Source organism: Lissotriton vulgaris, chromosome 9 (assembly GCF_964263255.1).
Source record: "Lissotriton vulgaris chromosome 9, aLisVul1.2, whole genome shotgun sequence".
Lineage (NCBI taxonomy): Eukaryota > Metazoa > Chordata > Amphibia > Caudata > Salamandridae > Lissotriton > Lissotriton vulgaris.
The window spans coordinates 1,241,191,135-1,241,207,098 of NC_141697.1; the positions used below are offsets into that span (position 1 = coordinate 1,241,191,135).

Below are 15,964 nucleotides of genomic sequence, written 5' to 3' on the forward strand. Positions count from 1 at the left end.
AGGAGGTGGGGGTGACGGGCACCGCCCGGGATTGGCTGGTTTCATACCTGGATAACAGACATCAGGTGGTTTCCCTGCCCCCCTATAAATCCATTGTTAAAAGGGTTGGTCAGTGAGTACCCCAGGGCTCGGCCATCAGCCCCATCCTTTTTAATCTATACCTCCGCCCCCTGATCAAGTTAATAAAAACATTTGGCATTTCAGTCACCAACTACGCTGATGACACCCAGCTTATTTTCTCCTTTGAAGGGGAGAATGCGGTGTCCTTGGAGACCTTTCACCATTGCATGGTCACAACGGCAACATGGCTGAGCAACAACTCGCTGCAATTTACCAGCACTAAGACAGAGGTGTTACACTGCTCAGTGGACCGGGTCCCTCGATCTTTGCCACAAGATTTTTGGCCTTCCTCCTTTCAGGGCACGGCGGCAGTAGCCACCTCGGTCCGGAATCTAGGAGTGACAATGGAACCAAGTCTTCAACTGGACGGTTTCATTGATAAAACAGTATCCACTTGCATGGGCCTTCTGCGCTCTCTCAGGAAGATTCTTCCTTTGCTCCCTGTTAATGCCAGACCAGAAGTAGTGCGCAGCATTATCCTTAGTAGACTGGATTACTGCAATGCACTACTTCTGGGGGCACCTGCTACGGCGATAGGTAAGTTGCATGGAGTGCAGAACTTCGCGGCTAAGTTAGCACTCTCCCGCCGCCGCTCTGATTCCTCCTCTGCAGCTCTCAGAGATTTACACTGGCTTCCTATCCCTCAACGGATCGAATTTAAGGCGCTCTGTTTGGTCTTCCGGGCTCTACATGACTCTGGACCGTTGCCCCTGCAGGAGATGTTTACATGGTACATCCCCGCAAGAGCTCTCCGCTCTGCCTCCGCCCATTTGGCGGTTGTTCCTAAGTTTCGGAGAAAGCGAATGGGTGGCCGTTCGTTTGGTTTCACGGCATCTAAATTGTGGAACGACTTGCCACTGTCGCTTAGATGCGTGGGAGACCTCCTTTCTTTTAAAAAACTTTTAAAACTCATTTATTCCCCAGGTTAGGATAATCACTCTCTGATCCTTCTCTTGACTGTGCTTCAGGACCTGTTAGATCTCAGCGCCAGGATGCCCGTCGGGTGACAGCAAGCGCTTTACAAGTGTGTTATACATACATATACATACATACATACACACTTGGCTGAGAAAGTTTGTGAGTACCCATGCTCTAGAACCACATCAACCTGATTTAGATTTTTTTTTCTGGCCATTTTAGTTTTTCCCTCTGTTTTATTGTAGTTGCCAGGTCGTCTGCTGTGGCGCCTCACAAGATTTTTCTCTTCCACCTATGGGTTTCTTTGTTTATTTAAGCTCTTTGTCTTATTAGATTTTGTTTAAATGTATTTAATACTTGTGCTCAATCATGTCGGAGGATGGTGATGAAGTTGACATCTATGCTGTCAGTGTAAGGCTGGGTGTAAGTACACATCTGGGGTTCTTTGCACATCCCTTCTTGTCTCTATGCTGTCAGTGTAAGGCTGGTTGTAAGTACACATCTGGGGTCCTATACACATCCCTTCTTGTCTCTATGCTGTCAGTGTAAGGCTGGTTGTAAGTACACATCTGGGGTCCTATGCACATCCCTTCTTGTCTCTATGCTGTCAGTGTAAGGCTGGTTGTAAGTACACATCTGGGGTCCTATGCACATCCCTTCTTGTCTCTATGCTGTCAGTGTAAGGCTGGGTGTAAGTACACATCTGGGGTCCTTTGCACATCCCTTCTTGTCTCTATGCTGTCAGTGTAAGGCTGGGTGTAAGTACACATCTGGGGTCCTTTGCACATCCCTTCTTGTCTCTATGCTGTCAGTGTAAGGCTGGGTGTAAGTACACATCTGGGGTCCTTTGCACATCCCTTCTTGTCTCTATGCTGTCAGTGTAAGGCTGGTTGTAAGTACACATCTGGGGTCCTTTGCAATCCTCTTGATGGTTCTGTGCTGTGTTAATGCAACCAAGTCTGAGTGTACGGGCAGGTCTGGGGCCGAATGAGTCCCACATCTTGTCTCTGTGCTCTGATAGTGTAAGGGTAGGTGTTTATACAGAATTTGGTTCCTGTGCATACCCATTCATGACGTCATGTTAGTACTAACCAGGCTTTGTGTTAGTGCAGAGCGGGAATCATATGCAGTGCCCTTTTTCTCTCCATACTGTGTTAGTGTAAAGCTGAGTGTTAGTCTCGCCTTGAACTCCTATGCATGCCTCTTTTCTCCATACTGTGTTAGTGTAAAGCTGAGTGTTAGTCTAGCCTTGAGCTCCTATGCATGCCTCTTTTCTCCATACTGTGTTAGTGTAAAGCTGAGTGTTAGTCTAGCCTTGAGCTCCTATGCATGCCTCTTTTCTCCATATTGTGTTAGTGTAAAGCTGAGTGTTAGTCTCGCCCTGAACTCCTATGCATGCCTCTTTTCTCCATACTGTGTTAGTGTAAAGCTGAGTGTTAGTCTCGCCCTGAACTCCTATGCATGCCTCTTTTCTCCATACTGTGTTAGTGTAAAGCTGAGTGTTAGTCTAGCCTTGAGCTCCTATGCATGCCTCTTTTCTCCATACTGTGTTAGTGTAAAGCTGAGTGTTAGTCTCGCCTTGAACTCCTATGCTTGCCTCTTTTCTCCATACTGTGTTAGTGTAAAGCTGAGTGTTAGTCTAGCCTTGAGCTCCTATGCATGCCTCTTTTCTCCATACTGTGTTAGTGTAAAGCTGAGTGTTAGTCTCGCCTTGAACTCCTATGCTTGCCTCTTTTCTCCATACTGTGTTAGTGTAAAGCTGAGTGTTAGTCTCGCCTTGAACTCCTATGCATGCCTCTTTTCTCCATACTGTGTTAGTGTAAAGCTGAGTGTTAGTCTCGCCTTGAGCTCCTATGCATGCCTCTTTTCTCCATACTATGTTAGTGTAAAGCTGAGTGTTAGTCTCGCCCTGAACTCCTATGCATGCCTCTTTTCTCCATACTGTGTTAGTGTAAAGCTGAGTGTTAGTCTAGCCTTGAGCTCCTATGCATGCCTCTTTTCTCCATACTGTGTTAGTGTAAAGCTGAGTGTTAGTCTCGCCTTGAACTCCTATGCTTGCCTCTTTTCTCCATACTGTGTTAGTGTAAAGCTGAGTGTTAGTCTCGCTTTGAACTCCTATGCATGCCTCTTTTCTCCATACTGTGTTAGTGTAAAGCTGAGTGTTAGTCTCGCCTTGAACTCCTATGCATGCCTCTTTTCTCCATACTGTGTTAGTGTAAAGCTGAGTGTTAGTCTAGCCTTGAGCTCCTATGCATGCCTCTTTTCTCCATATTGTGTTAGTGTAAAGCTGAGTGTTAGTCTCGCCCTGAACTCCTATGCATGCCTCTTTTCTCCATACTGTGTTAGTCTAAAGCTGAGTGTTAGTCTAGCCTTGAGCTCCTATGCATGCCTCTTTTCTCCATGATGTGTTAGTGTAAAGCTGAGTGTTAGTCTAGCCTTGAGCTCCTATGCATGCCTCTTTTCTCCATACTGTGTTAGTGTAAAGCTGAGTGTTAGTCTAGCCTTGAGCTCCTATGCATGCCTCTTTTCTCCATACTGTGTTAGTGTAAAGCTGAGTGTTAGTCTCGCTTTGAACTCCTATGCATGCCTCTTTTCTCCATACTGTGTTAGTGTAAAGCTGAGTGTTAGTCTAGCCTTGAGCTCCTATGCATGCCTCTTTTCTCCATACTGTGTTAGTGTAAAGCTGAGTGTTAGTCTAGCCTTGAGCTCCTATGCATGCCTCTTTTCTCCATACTGTGTTAGTGTAAAGCTGAGTGTTAGTCTCGCCTTGAACTCCTATGCATGCCTCTTTTCTCCATACTGTGTTAGTGTAAAGCTGAGTGTTAGTCTAGCCTTGAACTCCTATGCATGCCTCTTTTCTCCATAATGTGTTAGTGTAAAGCTGAGTGTTAGTCTAGCCTTGAGCTCCTATGCATGCCTCTTTTCTCCATACTGTGTTAGTGTAAAGCTGAGTGTTAGTCTAGCCTTGAGCTCCTATGCATGCCTCTTTTCTCCATACTGTGTTAGTGTAAAGCTGAGTGTTAGTCTCGCCTTGAGCTCCTATGCATGCCTCTTTTCTCCATACTGTGTTAGTGTAAAGCTGAGTGTTAGTCTAACCTTGAGCTCCTATGCATGCCTCTTTTCTTCATGATGTGTTAGTGTAAAGCTGAGTGTTAGTCTAGCCTTGAGCTCCTATGCATGCCTCTTTTCTCCATACTGTGTTAGTGTAAAGCTGAGTGTTAGTCTCGCCTTGAACTCCTATGCATGCCTCTTTTCTCCATACTGTGTTAGTGTAAAGCTGAGTGTTAGTCTCGCTTTGAACTCCTATGCATGCCTCTTTTCTCCATACTGTGTTAGTATAAAGCTGAGTGTTAGTCTCGCTTTGAACTCCTATGCATGCCTCTTTTCTCCATACTGTGTTAGTGTAAAGCTGAGTGTTAGTCTCGCCTTGAACTCCTATGCACGCCTCTTTTCTCCATACTGTGTTAGTGTAAAGCTGAGTGTTAGTCTAGCCTTGAGCTCCTATGCATGCCTCTTTTCTCAATACTGTGTTAGTGTAAAGCTGAGTGTTAGTCTAGCCTTGAGCTCCTATGCACGCCTCTTTTCTCCATACTGTGTTAGTGTAAAGCTGAGTGTTAGTCTCGCCTTGAACTCCTATGCACGCCTCTTTTCTCCATACTGTGTTAGTGTAAAGCTGAGTGTTAGTCTAGCCTTGAGCTCCTATGCATGCCTCTTTTCTCAATACTGTGTTAGTGTAAAGCTGAGTGTTAGTCTAGCCTTGAGCTCCTATGCATGCCTCTTTTCTCAATACTGTGTTAGTGTAAAGCTGAGTGTTAGTCTCGCTTTGAACTCCTATGCATGCCTCTTTTCTCCATACTGTGTTAGTGTAAAGCCGAGTGTTAGTCTCGCCTTGAACTCCTATGCATGCCTCTTTTCTCCATACTGTGTTAGTGTAAGTCGGGTGTTAGTACAAGCCTGGGTCCCTGTGCACACCCCTTGTAGTCTCCTCTAAGCTCCACAGTTTTCGGCACATGGGGTCATCCGTGGTATGTTATGAGAATGCCTCAGTGTTTGTACTATTTAAAGTATGTATATATATATTAAAGTGAATATTCCCTCTGCAGAACAGTCGGCGGTGCGAGTGCCACGAGGGTTATGTGGGCACCGGGGTCCAGTGTCTGCAGAGAGCCACGCCCCCTGTGGACCGCTGCCTGGAAGTGAATGGAGGCTGCCACCCGGAAGCTGTCTGTGCTGACCTGCATTACCAAGGTGCTCCTCTCTCTACTTCTGTGTGACTCTGAGGGTTTGTTCCACCTCCTGCCCTCAGTGCTCTGGTTCACTTGCAGGTTCTTTAGTGTGTTCCACTTCCAGGGGGTGGCAGAGACTTTTAAAGCGGTAAGGTGGGCCTGCGTGGTTAAATAGGGTGGGAGTGTTCACAAACATATCTACTGTGTACAAGGTCCAAATAGAGGGCGCGCAGTAAATGAAGATGGTATGTCAGGGTCAGAAGCGTCATGTGGGTCAAGAGGAACAAAAATGTATCCCAAGAGGGGGATGTCCAAGGAGCGCTCTCAAGATGGAGTTGTACCCCATATTCCAGACCAGTTGTTGTACTGCCAAGAGTGGAAGGAACCTCAGCTGGAGGACATTCTAGGGTGACATTCCACAGAGTCCGGGCCTGAACGCGGAGCCCCCAAGAGTGCCACGAGTGGCAACCTTGGGCCAGGGTGTGGCCACCAGGGTGTAACTAACCTCCAGTCAGTGGCTCTGTGGCAAACAGGCAGAGGTTTTCTAGACTCCTCAGGGCTTGGCTAGTGTGCTAGGCAAGCTTTTAAAGGACGTGACATCTCTGCAGGCCACTGAAGCAAAGATGGCGGATAAACTATGTGAAGGGTTAGACTCATCGTGAAGGGTTAGACTCAGTCGGGAAGGGTTAGACACATCAGAAGGGTTAGACTCAGTTGGGAAGGGTTAGACTCAGTATGGGGAAGGGTTAGACTCAGTCGAGAAGGGTTAGACTCAGTCGGGAAGGGTTAGAATCATCGGAAAGGGTTAGACTCAGTTGTGAAGGGTTAGACTCAGTCGGGAAGGGTTAGACTCACTCGGAAAGGGTTAGACTTAGACTCATCGGGAAGGGTTAGACTCATCAGGAAGGGTTAGACTCAGTTGGGAAGGGTTAGACTCAGTTGGGAAGGGTTAGACTCAGTATGGGGAAGGGTTAGACTCACTCGGGAAGGGTTAGACTCAGTCGGGAAGGGTTAGAATCATCGGAAAGGGTTAGACTCAGTTGGGAAGGGTCAGACTCGGTCGGGAAGGGTTAGACTCACTCGGGAAGGGTTAGACTCACTCGGGAAGGGTTAGACTCATCGGGAAGGGTTAGACTCATCAGGACGGGTTAGACTCAGTTGGGAAGGGTTAGACTCAGTCGGGAAGGGTTAGACTCATCGTGAAGGGTTAGACTCATCAGGACGGGTTGGACTCAGTTGGAAACGGTTAGACTCACTCGGGAAGGGTTAAACTCATAAGAAGGGTTAGACTCAGTTGGGAAGGGTTAGACTCAGTCTTGGAAAGGGTTAGACTCAGTTGGAAACGGTTAGACTCACTCGGGAAGGGTTAAACTCATCAGAAGGGTTAGACTCAGTTGGGAAGGGTTAGAATCAGCAGGAAGGGTTAGACTCAGTCGGGAAGGGTTAGAATCAGTCAGAAAGGGTTAGACTCATCAGGGTTAGACTCAGTCGGGAAGGGTTAGACTCACTCTGGAAGGGTAAGACTCAGTTGGGGCATAAGTGGGGAGCCTGTCATTTCTACTAAATGAGGTGGAGAGTCTGACTGTGAAGACAAGATGCAGAACTTGTAAAAGCTAAAGAACAGCTGGAGAAGGAGACACTGTGGCTCACAGAGACACAGGAGACGATGGAAAACTACGCGAGAAGGGCCAACCTTGGAATTACTGGACTTCCAGAGCACCATAAAGATGCTGTCGTTTGTACACAGTTTATAAAAAATGTGAAACAGACTTTAGTAATTCTGAATGGATGTCTCTCAAAGAAGAGTAACAGCAGATCTAGAACCCCAGGGCCAACGAAGAGTGATGTAGAGGCACCAAGATAGCCCAGATGACGGATGTCTCTCAAAAAAGAGGAACTGTAGCCCTAGATCGCTGAGGCCAACGGAACATGATGTGGAGACACCGAGAGTGCCTAGATGTCTCTCAAAGAAGAGGAAGGGCAGCTCTAGAACCCTAGGGCCAACGGAGCATGATGTAGGGGCACAGAGAGATCGCTGATTATTATTAATTCTCGTATAGCGCATAGCTTATAAGGCTTCCCAGCGCCGGATGACATTGATTAGTAACCTTCTTGAGTTGCCTAGAATGGCCACGTTTTTAACTATTTGCGAAACAAGGTCAAGGAGTTACAATCTCTGATTGACTCAGGAAGTGTGTCCCACAACTTGGGACCAATAAAGGAAAATGGCTGGCCATCTATGCATAAACATCTGAATTTAGGCAAGAAAAAAGAGACTGGCTACTAGAACGCAGTGTACAAGAGGGGAGGTAAGGCACAATTAACTTTTGTAATAATCCAGGGCCTGTGTGGCTCTTGATCATGTACTTAAAGCAGAAGGCCTTAAAGTTGATGCGTTCATCCATGGTGAGCCAATGGAGGTCTTGACGGAGGACAGATACTGAAGAATGTTTGGGTAGACGGAAAAGCAGCCTAACAGCAGAGTATTGAACAATCTGAAGACGTCTGATTATTGCCTTGTCAGTGCCCAAATAGAGAATGTTGCCAAAATCTAGTCTGGAAAGGGTCATGGCCTGAATGGCCATCCATGGAATGAGCATCCATGGAATCTTTTTAAGCCATTTCATAGGGCGGAACAGGAAGAGGTCATCATGGCTATTTGAGGTTTCATGGACAGAGTGGCGTCCAGCCAGATGCCAGGCTTTTCACCTTGTCGGCCGCTATGAGGTAGGAACCCAAAGTCTCTGGCCACAGCTCAGGTCCCCAGAGCTGAGGATTTTTGCCCAGTAGTAGCACCTCAGTCTTATCCCTGTTACATTTAAGGGGATTAGAATTCATATCGTTGGCAACATCGCTGAGGCAAGATTGGAGAACTTGTGGGCCGCTTCCTGATCCGATGATGGATGTCTCATAAAGGAGGGGAAGAGTAGCCCTAGAACCCTGGGACCAACGGAGCGTGATGTGGAGACACCGAGAGAGCACAGATGTCTCTCGAAGAGAAACGGCAGCTCTGGAACCCTGGGACCAACGGAGCGTGATGTGGAGACACCGAGAGAGCACAGATGATGGAGGTCTCTTGAAGAAGAGGAACTGCAGTCCTAGAACCCTGGGGCCACCAGAGCATTTTGTGGAGACATAGAGAGAACACAGATGTCTCTCAAAGAAGAGGAGAGCAGCTCTAGAACCCGAGGCTAAGAGAGCGCAGATGACGGATGTCTCTTGAAGAAGAGGAAGAGCAGCTCTAGAGCCCCGGGCCCAACGGAGCGTGATGTAGAAGCACCAAGCGACAGAGCCTTGCGTGCAGACATGGAGTGAGCAGTCATGATGGATGTCTCCCAAAGAAGAGCCTGTAGATCCTAGTTGAAGGCCTCCATGCTGCTCTGGAAGTAGATAGCCCGAGCCCAGGGGTTCAGGTTTTTGGGGTTCAGTCTGAGAGTGAATCAGCCAGGGAGTGGTGCTGCTTAAATCTTAGTGTCTCAGAGAGATGGTTGTAGTGATAAGAGTATTACATACAAATAAATCTCCTCGAAGTTGCATTTTTAGGTTGAATTACTTTCCTCTCATGCATATAATGAAGATCAGTTCACACATTTGTGGCCAAACTTAAATTCACCATTTTGAATGACTCGGAGCCGCATTGCCCCGCCCCCTTACCCTGTATAATTGACACAGGGCTGGTAACAGGGCTTACCCCTCACATCAGAATTACCAAAGCAATGGTAAATTCATGACTCTGGAGGGATTCCCCAGTTGCTTCCATCATGGGAGTTAGATGCACTGACCCCAGTTCCACCTGTGACTTATCCTCCTCTCTGAAGGGACCACTGGAAAGGAGAAGCAAATTCCTTTCCCCCAAACCCTCCCCATACGCCCCCAAATGATTGCCGCCCGCAGTGTTTGTGTCTCTGGCCCATTATATAGTCCCTTGGAATCGAGGCCACAGTTGGGTTTAAATACAGAAAAAAGAACGCTTCAAAGGCAGACTACTGGCTCTGCACATCATGCAAGTTTCCTTAATTCAAAAGAGTCCTGCGCAAAGAAACCCTGGCAACAGCCGTTACGTGACCCTGGCACCAGCCCGTACGTGACCCTGGCACCAGCCGTTACGTGACCCTGGCACCAGCTCTTACGTGACCCTGGCACCAGCCGCTTCGTGACCCTGGCACCAGCCCTTACGTGACCCTGGCACCAGCCGTTTCGTGACCCTGGCACCAGCCCTTACGTGACCCTGGCACCAGCCCTTACGTGACTCTGGCACCAGCAGTCATGTGACCCTGGCACCAGCCCTTACTTGACCCTGGCACCAGCCGTTACTTGACCCTGGCACCAGCCCAACCGTGAACCTGTCACCAGCCCTTACGTGACCCTGGCACCAGCTGTTTCGTGACCCTGGCACCAGCACTTACGTGACCCTGGCACCAGCCCTTATGTCTCCCTGGCACCAGCCCTTACGTGACCCTGTCACCAGCGGTAACGTGACCCTAGAACCAGCCGTTACGTGATCCTAGCACCAGCCGTTACGTGACCCTGGCACCAGTCCTTTCGTGACCCTGGCACCAGACCAAACGTTGACACTAGCACAAGCTATTACGTGTCCCTGGCAACAGCCTTTACGTGCCCCTGGCACAAGTCCCTATGTAACCCTGGCACCAGCCATTACGTGAGCCAGGCACCAGCCCTTATGTGACCCAGGCACCAGCCCTTATGTGACCCTGGCACCAGCCCTTACGTGACCCTGGCACCAGTCCTTACGTGACCCTGGCACCCGCCGTTACGTGACCCTGGAACCAGACCTTACGTGTCCCTGGCACCAGCCCTTACGTGAGCCAGGCACCAGCCCTTACGTGACCCTGGAACCAGACCTTACACGACCCTGGCACCAGCCCTTACATGACCCTGGAACCAGACCTTACGTGTCCCTGGCACCAGCCATTACGTGACCCAGGCACCAGCAGTTACGTGACCCTGGTACCAGCCCTTACGCGGCCCTGGCACCAGCCCTTACGTGACCCTGGCACCAGCCCTTACGTGACCCTGGCACCAGTCCTTACGTGACCCTGGCACCAGCCCTTACGTGACCCTGGAACCAGACCTTATGTGTCCCTGGCACCAGCCCTTACGTGACCCTGGCACCAGCCATTACGTGACCCAGGCACCAGCAGTTACGTGACCTTGGCACCAGCCCTTACGTGACCTTGGCACCAGTCCTTATGTGACCCTGGCGCCAGCCCTTACTTGACCCTGGCACCAGCCATTATGTGACCCTGGCACCAGCCTTTACGTGACCCTGGTACCAGCCCTTACGTGACCCTGGCACCAGCCGTTACGTGATCCTAGCACCAGCCGTTACGTGACCCTGGCACCAGTCCTTTCGTGACCCTGGCACCAGACCAAACGTTGACCCTAGCACAAGCTATTACGTGTCCCTGGCAACAGCCTTTACGTGCCCCTGGCACAAGTCCCTATGTAACCCTGGCACCAGCCGTTACGTGAGCCAGGCACCAGCCCTTATGTGACCCAGGCACCAGCCCTTATGTGACCCTGGCACCAGCCCTTACGTGACCCTGGCACCAGTCCTTACGTGACCCTGGCACCAGTCCTTACGTGACCCTGGCACCCGCCGTTACGTGACCCTGGAACCAGACCTTACGTGTCCCTGGCACCAGCCCTTACGTGAGCCAGGCACCAGCCCTTACGTGACCCTGGAACCAGACCTTACACGACCCTGGCACCAGCCCTTACATGAGCCTGGAACCAGACCTTACGTGTCCCTGGCACCAGCCCTTACGTGACCCTGGCACCAGCCATTACGTGACCCAGGCACCAGCAGTTACGTGACCCTGGTACCAGCCCTTACGCGGCCCTGGCACCAGCCCTTACGTGACCCTGGCACCAGCCCTTACGTGACCCTGGCACCGGTCCTTACGTGACCCTGGCACCAGCCCTTACGTGACCCTGGAACCAGACCTTACGTGTCCCTGGCACCAGCCCTTACGTGACCCTGGCACCAGCCATTACGTGACCCAGGCACCAGCAGTTACGTGACCCTGGTACCAGCCCTTACGTTACCCTGGCACCAGCCCTTACGGGACCTTGGCACCAGCCGTTACGTATCCCTGGCACCAGCCCTTACGTGACCCTGGCACCAGCCATTACGTGACCCAGGCACCAGCAGTTACGTGACCTTGGCACCAGCCCTTACGTGACCTTGGCACCAGCCCTTACGTGACCCTGGCACCAGCCCTTATGTGACACTGGCACCAGTCCTTACGTGACCCTGGCACCAGTCCTTATGTGACCCTGGAACCAGACCTTACGTGTCCCTGGCACCAGCCCTTATGTGACCCTGGCACCAGCCATTATGTGACCCTGGCACCAGCCGTTACGTGACCCTGGTACCAGCCGTTACGTGACCCTGACACTAGTCATTATGTTACCCTGGCACCAGTCCTTACATGACACTGGCACCAGCCCTTACGTGACCCTGGCACCAGCTGTTACGTGACCCTGGCACCAGCCGTTATGTGACCCTGGCAACAGCCCTTAAGTGACCCAGGCACCAGCCATTACGTGACCCTGGCACCAGCCCTTACATGACCCTTGCACCAGCCGTTACGTGACCCTGGCACCAGCCCTTACATGACCCTGGCACCAACCGTTACGTGACCCTGGCACCAGACCTTATGTGACCCTTGCACCAGTCGTTACGTGACCCTAGCACCAGTGCATACATGACCCTGGCACAAGACGTTACTTGAACCTGGCACCAGCCCTTACCTGACCCTGGCACCAGCCATTACGTAACCCTGGCACCAGTCCTTACGTGGCCCTGGAGCCAGCCGTTACGTGACCCTGGCCCCAGCTGTTACGTGACCCCGGCACCATCCATTACGTGACCCTTGAACCAGACCTTACGTGACCCTGGCACCAGCCCTTACATGATCCTGGCATCAGCTGTTACGTGGCCCTGGCACCAGCCGTTACGTGACCCAGGCACCAGCCGTTACGTGACCCTGGTACCAGCCCTTACGTGACCCTGGCACCAGCCCTTACGTGACCGTGGCACCAGCCGTTACGTGACCCTAGTAGCAGCCCTTACGTGACCCTGGCACCAGCCCTTACGTGACCCTGGCACCAGTCCTTACGTGACCCTGGCACCAGTCCTTACGTGACCCTGGCACCAGCGTGACCCTGATACCAGCCCTTACGTGACCCTGGCACCAGTCGTTACTTGACCCTGGCACCAGACCTTATATGACCCTGGCACCAGCCATTACGTGACCCTGGCACAAGTTCTTACGTGACCCTTGCACCAGCCATTATGTAACCCTGGTACCAGCCGTTACGTGATGCGTCTGTGTCCCAGATCTTGAAAATGCAGCTGCAAGTGGGTTTGCGTTAGGCAATGAAGTCCAAGATACTCTTGTTGTAATGAAAAAGTCTTTATTTCAAATCAATCTTTCCTATACGGTAATAGAACATTCAGCTCAAGTAAAGCGTTTCTCTCTTGGATCCCCGGACCACAGGTTAAGAATCGCGGCTCTAAAGTCTATAACTTGGCTGCAAGAGTGAGAGAAAGATGTGCTCCAAGCGTCCTTTGTCTTCTGGCAGCTCCAGCAAGTGCTGGAATCGGTAGATCCACTGTAAATACTAAGGGCCAGATGTAGGTAAATTCAATTTAGCGAGTCCTTAATAGCGATTTTTACCGAATCGCTATTAAGGACTCGCAAAATTGAATGTAGGTAGGAATCGCAAAAATATTTGTGATTCCTTAATAGTCCTTAATTGCGAATCACAATTTGAAATTCGCAATCAAGGAATACCATCCCATTCATTCCTATGTGCCAAGAGGCCCATAGGAATTAATAGGATTTGCACCCGCAATCTGTGAGTAAGCCAGAGGCACTCGCAAATACCCGGTGCCATTTCAAGGGTGCAAGGGTTCCAAAAGGACACCCTGTTGCACCCCTGAAATGTGCATGTGTGCACATGTGGCGCACATCCATGCCATAAGGGCATGGATGTGTGCCACATGGCACCTTTAAAAAAGCAAAAAAGTGCTTTTTTAAAGGAAATCGCTAATTACCACCAACTTAAAGTTGGTGGTAATTAGCGATTCTTAAGGCTAAAGTGCACTTTCTTTAGTGCTACTTACATTGCCTTCAAGGAATCGCAATTTGTGATTCCCTAAATGCAAGAGCAAAATGAGGAATCACAATTTTTGCGATTTCTTATTTTGCGAGTGCGTTTAATCTTACCTACATTGCTCAGATCCAAATTGTGATTGCAAAGGCTAAAATTCTTCGAATTTCGGCGTTTGCGGTCGCTATTTGGCTTCCTACATCTGGTCTAAAACAAATGAGATGGGCTCTCTTTTAACCAAGAAGGAATGGAGCGCCAGGTTACCAATTGTAAAAACAAAATCTTTTCCCGTATGGTTGTCTATTTGTCAAGACACACACTCAACCTTTAAGTATTCACCCATTCAATATTGGAAACCACTACAAGCATTAGTGAAACATTTGCAAAGGAAAAAAATATATATTAACACAAACAATTATATGAACAGCTGACTGTTTATTACAAGATTAAAAAAGTTTTAAATCACATTCTACTGAATGTACAATAAATAAATATAAAAAAGAATATAGACTATACTTAGGAATTCATACAATTATATTGGAGAAAAACAAATGAAAGACAATCAAATATGTCTTATGGCTGTTAATCAAGATTCCTATGGTGCAACATTGAGTTGGATTTAATTCCCAATGCGCTCTGTAATGTTGACCCCTGCAGATTTAACTAATATCAAAGCGTCGACGCGTTTCAGCGGCGTTAAAGGTCTACAACCACCTTCTTCAGGACCATAAAACTTTACTTCTCCTTATTGACAGCATCACCTAATCCAGAAATAAAACAGTCTTTTATCCATTGGTAATGATACAGCATATACTGGTACACTTTCATTACAGTTCTTATTTTAGTTATAGACAAACCCTTTATCCTAATCATATCTTTGGTCAAGTTAGAAACATTCATGGAACTGTTAAAAACATACATATTCCCCAGGGACCAAACATTCATTTGCATACTCATTGTGTTCATGGTCTTTTTTCAAACAACATATACATATGTGTATATAGAACCATAACTATCAATAAGTACTGTATCACCTTTTATTCTTCACATTTCTTAACCATCTGGCCCTTTGGGGCTTCTTTACCACCCCCTTGTGCCGCTTTTAATTCACTTTTTCCCATATTATGAGTGACGCATTGGCAGCATAAGGGCCTTGTAAATAGGCCCCTTTGTTAGGAGCGCAGAAGGCCCTGTGCACAGACCATAGTTTACACTCCGATATTAAGGGTGATATTTTAGCTTTAGAAGCATACTTCTAAATATCTGATCAGCTTTGTGCTAATAAAGGTTATGCTGCTACAAGATTCCTCCACTGTTTATAATGGGGTTATGTTTACCTTTATCCTGTCTAGAAGTTTGTATAATTTTGACACTTCATGGCTAGTAAAGCAATTTTCTTTAAAAAGGTAAGAAGATCTGAAATATGGGTCTTTTTTCATTTCCTTACTGAAACTTTAAGATTGAAAAAGTTGCCAAATTCAGTATTGGGTGCCCACGCTTGTTTTGTAGCAACGCAAAAGGAAGATGTTTTTTACGGCAGCTGAGGTCTCGGATTTATAATATCCTTTTCCATTCCTCTTCCTCCCAAAAGAGCATTGTCTAATCTCTTCTGTGGCAGAGATTGTGCCCTTGAGAGGCTAGGCTTGAGGATGCTAATATTTTTGGGAAGTATTTGTCAATGTGTTTTAGTGTTAAATGGTTCCTTAGTAAAGGGTGCGCTGTCCCAGTTCGCGCCCGGCGCCCTATCACAGAGAACGCGCTGCTTGTCAAATTATCAATGAAAGTACTCGCTTCTTTTTTCAAGGAATCCAGTTCTTGCTCTTGACCACCTCAAACTACTTTATGAACGAGGTGCTGTCCTTGTCGAAGAAAAGTTCTGCAGAGACAGCCCAACTTCCAAAAGGGGAAGCACAAACTATTCCAGGTACATCCTGGTTCCCAAGAAGGGAGCTAGACCCTTCGGTTTCCCAAAAAACAGACACATAAACTGGTCAATGAGCTGAAGATTCTGCCATCGCTGCGATTCTTGCCTGGAAGTAACTTTGAGTATCAATATCTACTCTCAGATGCAGACAGTTGAGGGCTCCTAAGGTTCACAGGGGAGGCGTCTCTTTCAGTGTCTAGTCCTCCACTTCAGCATCACCTTGGAGATGGAGGCAAGGTCTGCGCTCATCCACAGACCGCAAGTCCTGTCCTCCACTTCAGTATCACCTTGGAGATGGAGATGGAGGCAGGGACCGTGCTCATCCACAGACCGCGAGTCCAGTCCTCCACTTCAGCATCACCTTGGAGATGGAGGCAAGGTCTGCGCTCATCCACAGACCGCGAGTCCAGTCCTCCACTTCAGTATCGGCTTGGAGATGGAGGCAGGGACCGTGCTCATCCACAGACCGCGAGTCCTGTCCTCCACTTCAGTATCACCTTAGAGATGGTGGCAGGGCAAGCGCTCATCCACAGACCGCGAGTCCAGTCCTCCACTTCAGTATCACCTTGGAGATGGAGGCAGGGACCGTGCTCATCCACAGACCGCGAGTCCTGTCCTCCACTTCAGTATCACC

General features: G+C 48.9%; 1 protein-coding gene across 1 annotated transcript in view; it reads left to right on the top strand.

Annotated features, from left to right (window-relative positions):
- STAB1 (stabilin 1) overlaps positions 1-15,964 on the top strand; it is a 756,575-nt gene that overhangs the window by 653,222 nt on the left and 87,389 nt on the right. Inside the window, exon 61 of the mRNA XM_086939405.1 lies at positions 5,142-5,286. Coding sequence (XP_086795531.1) covers positions 5,142-5,286 — 145 coding nt within the window. The remainder of the gene's footprint in view (positions 1-5,141; positions 5,287-15,964) is intronic.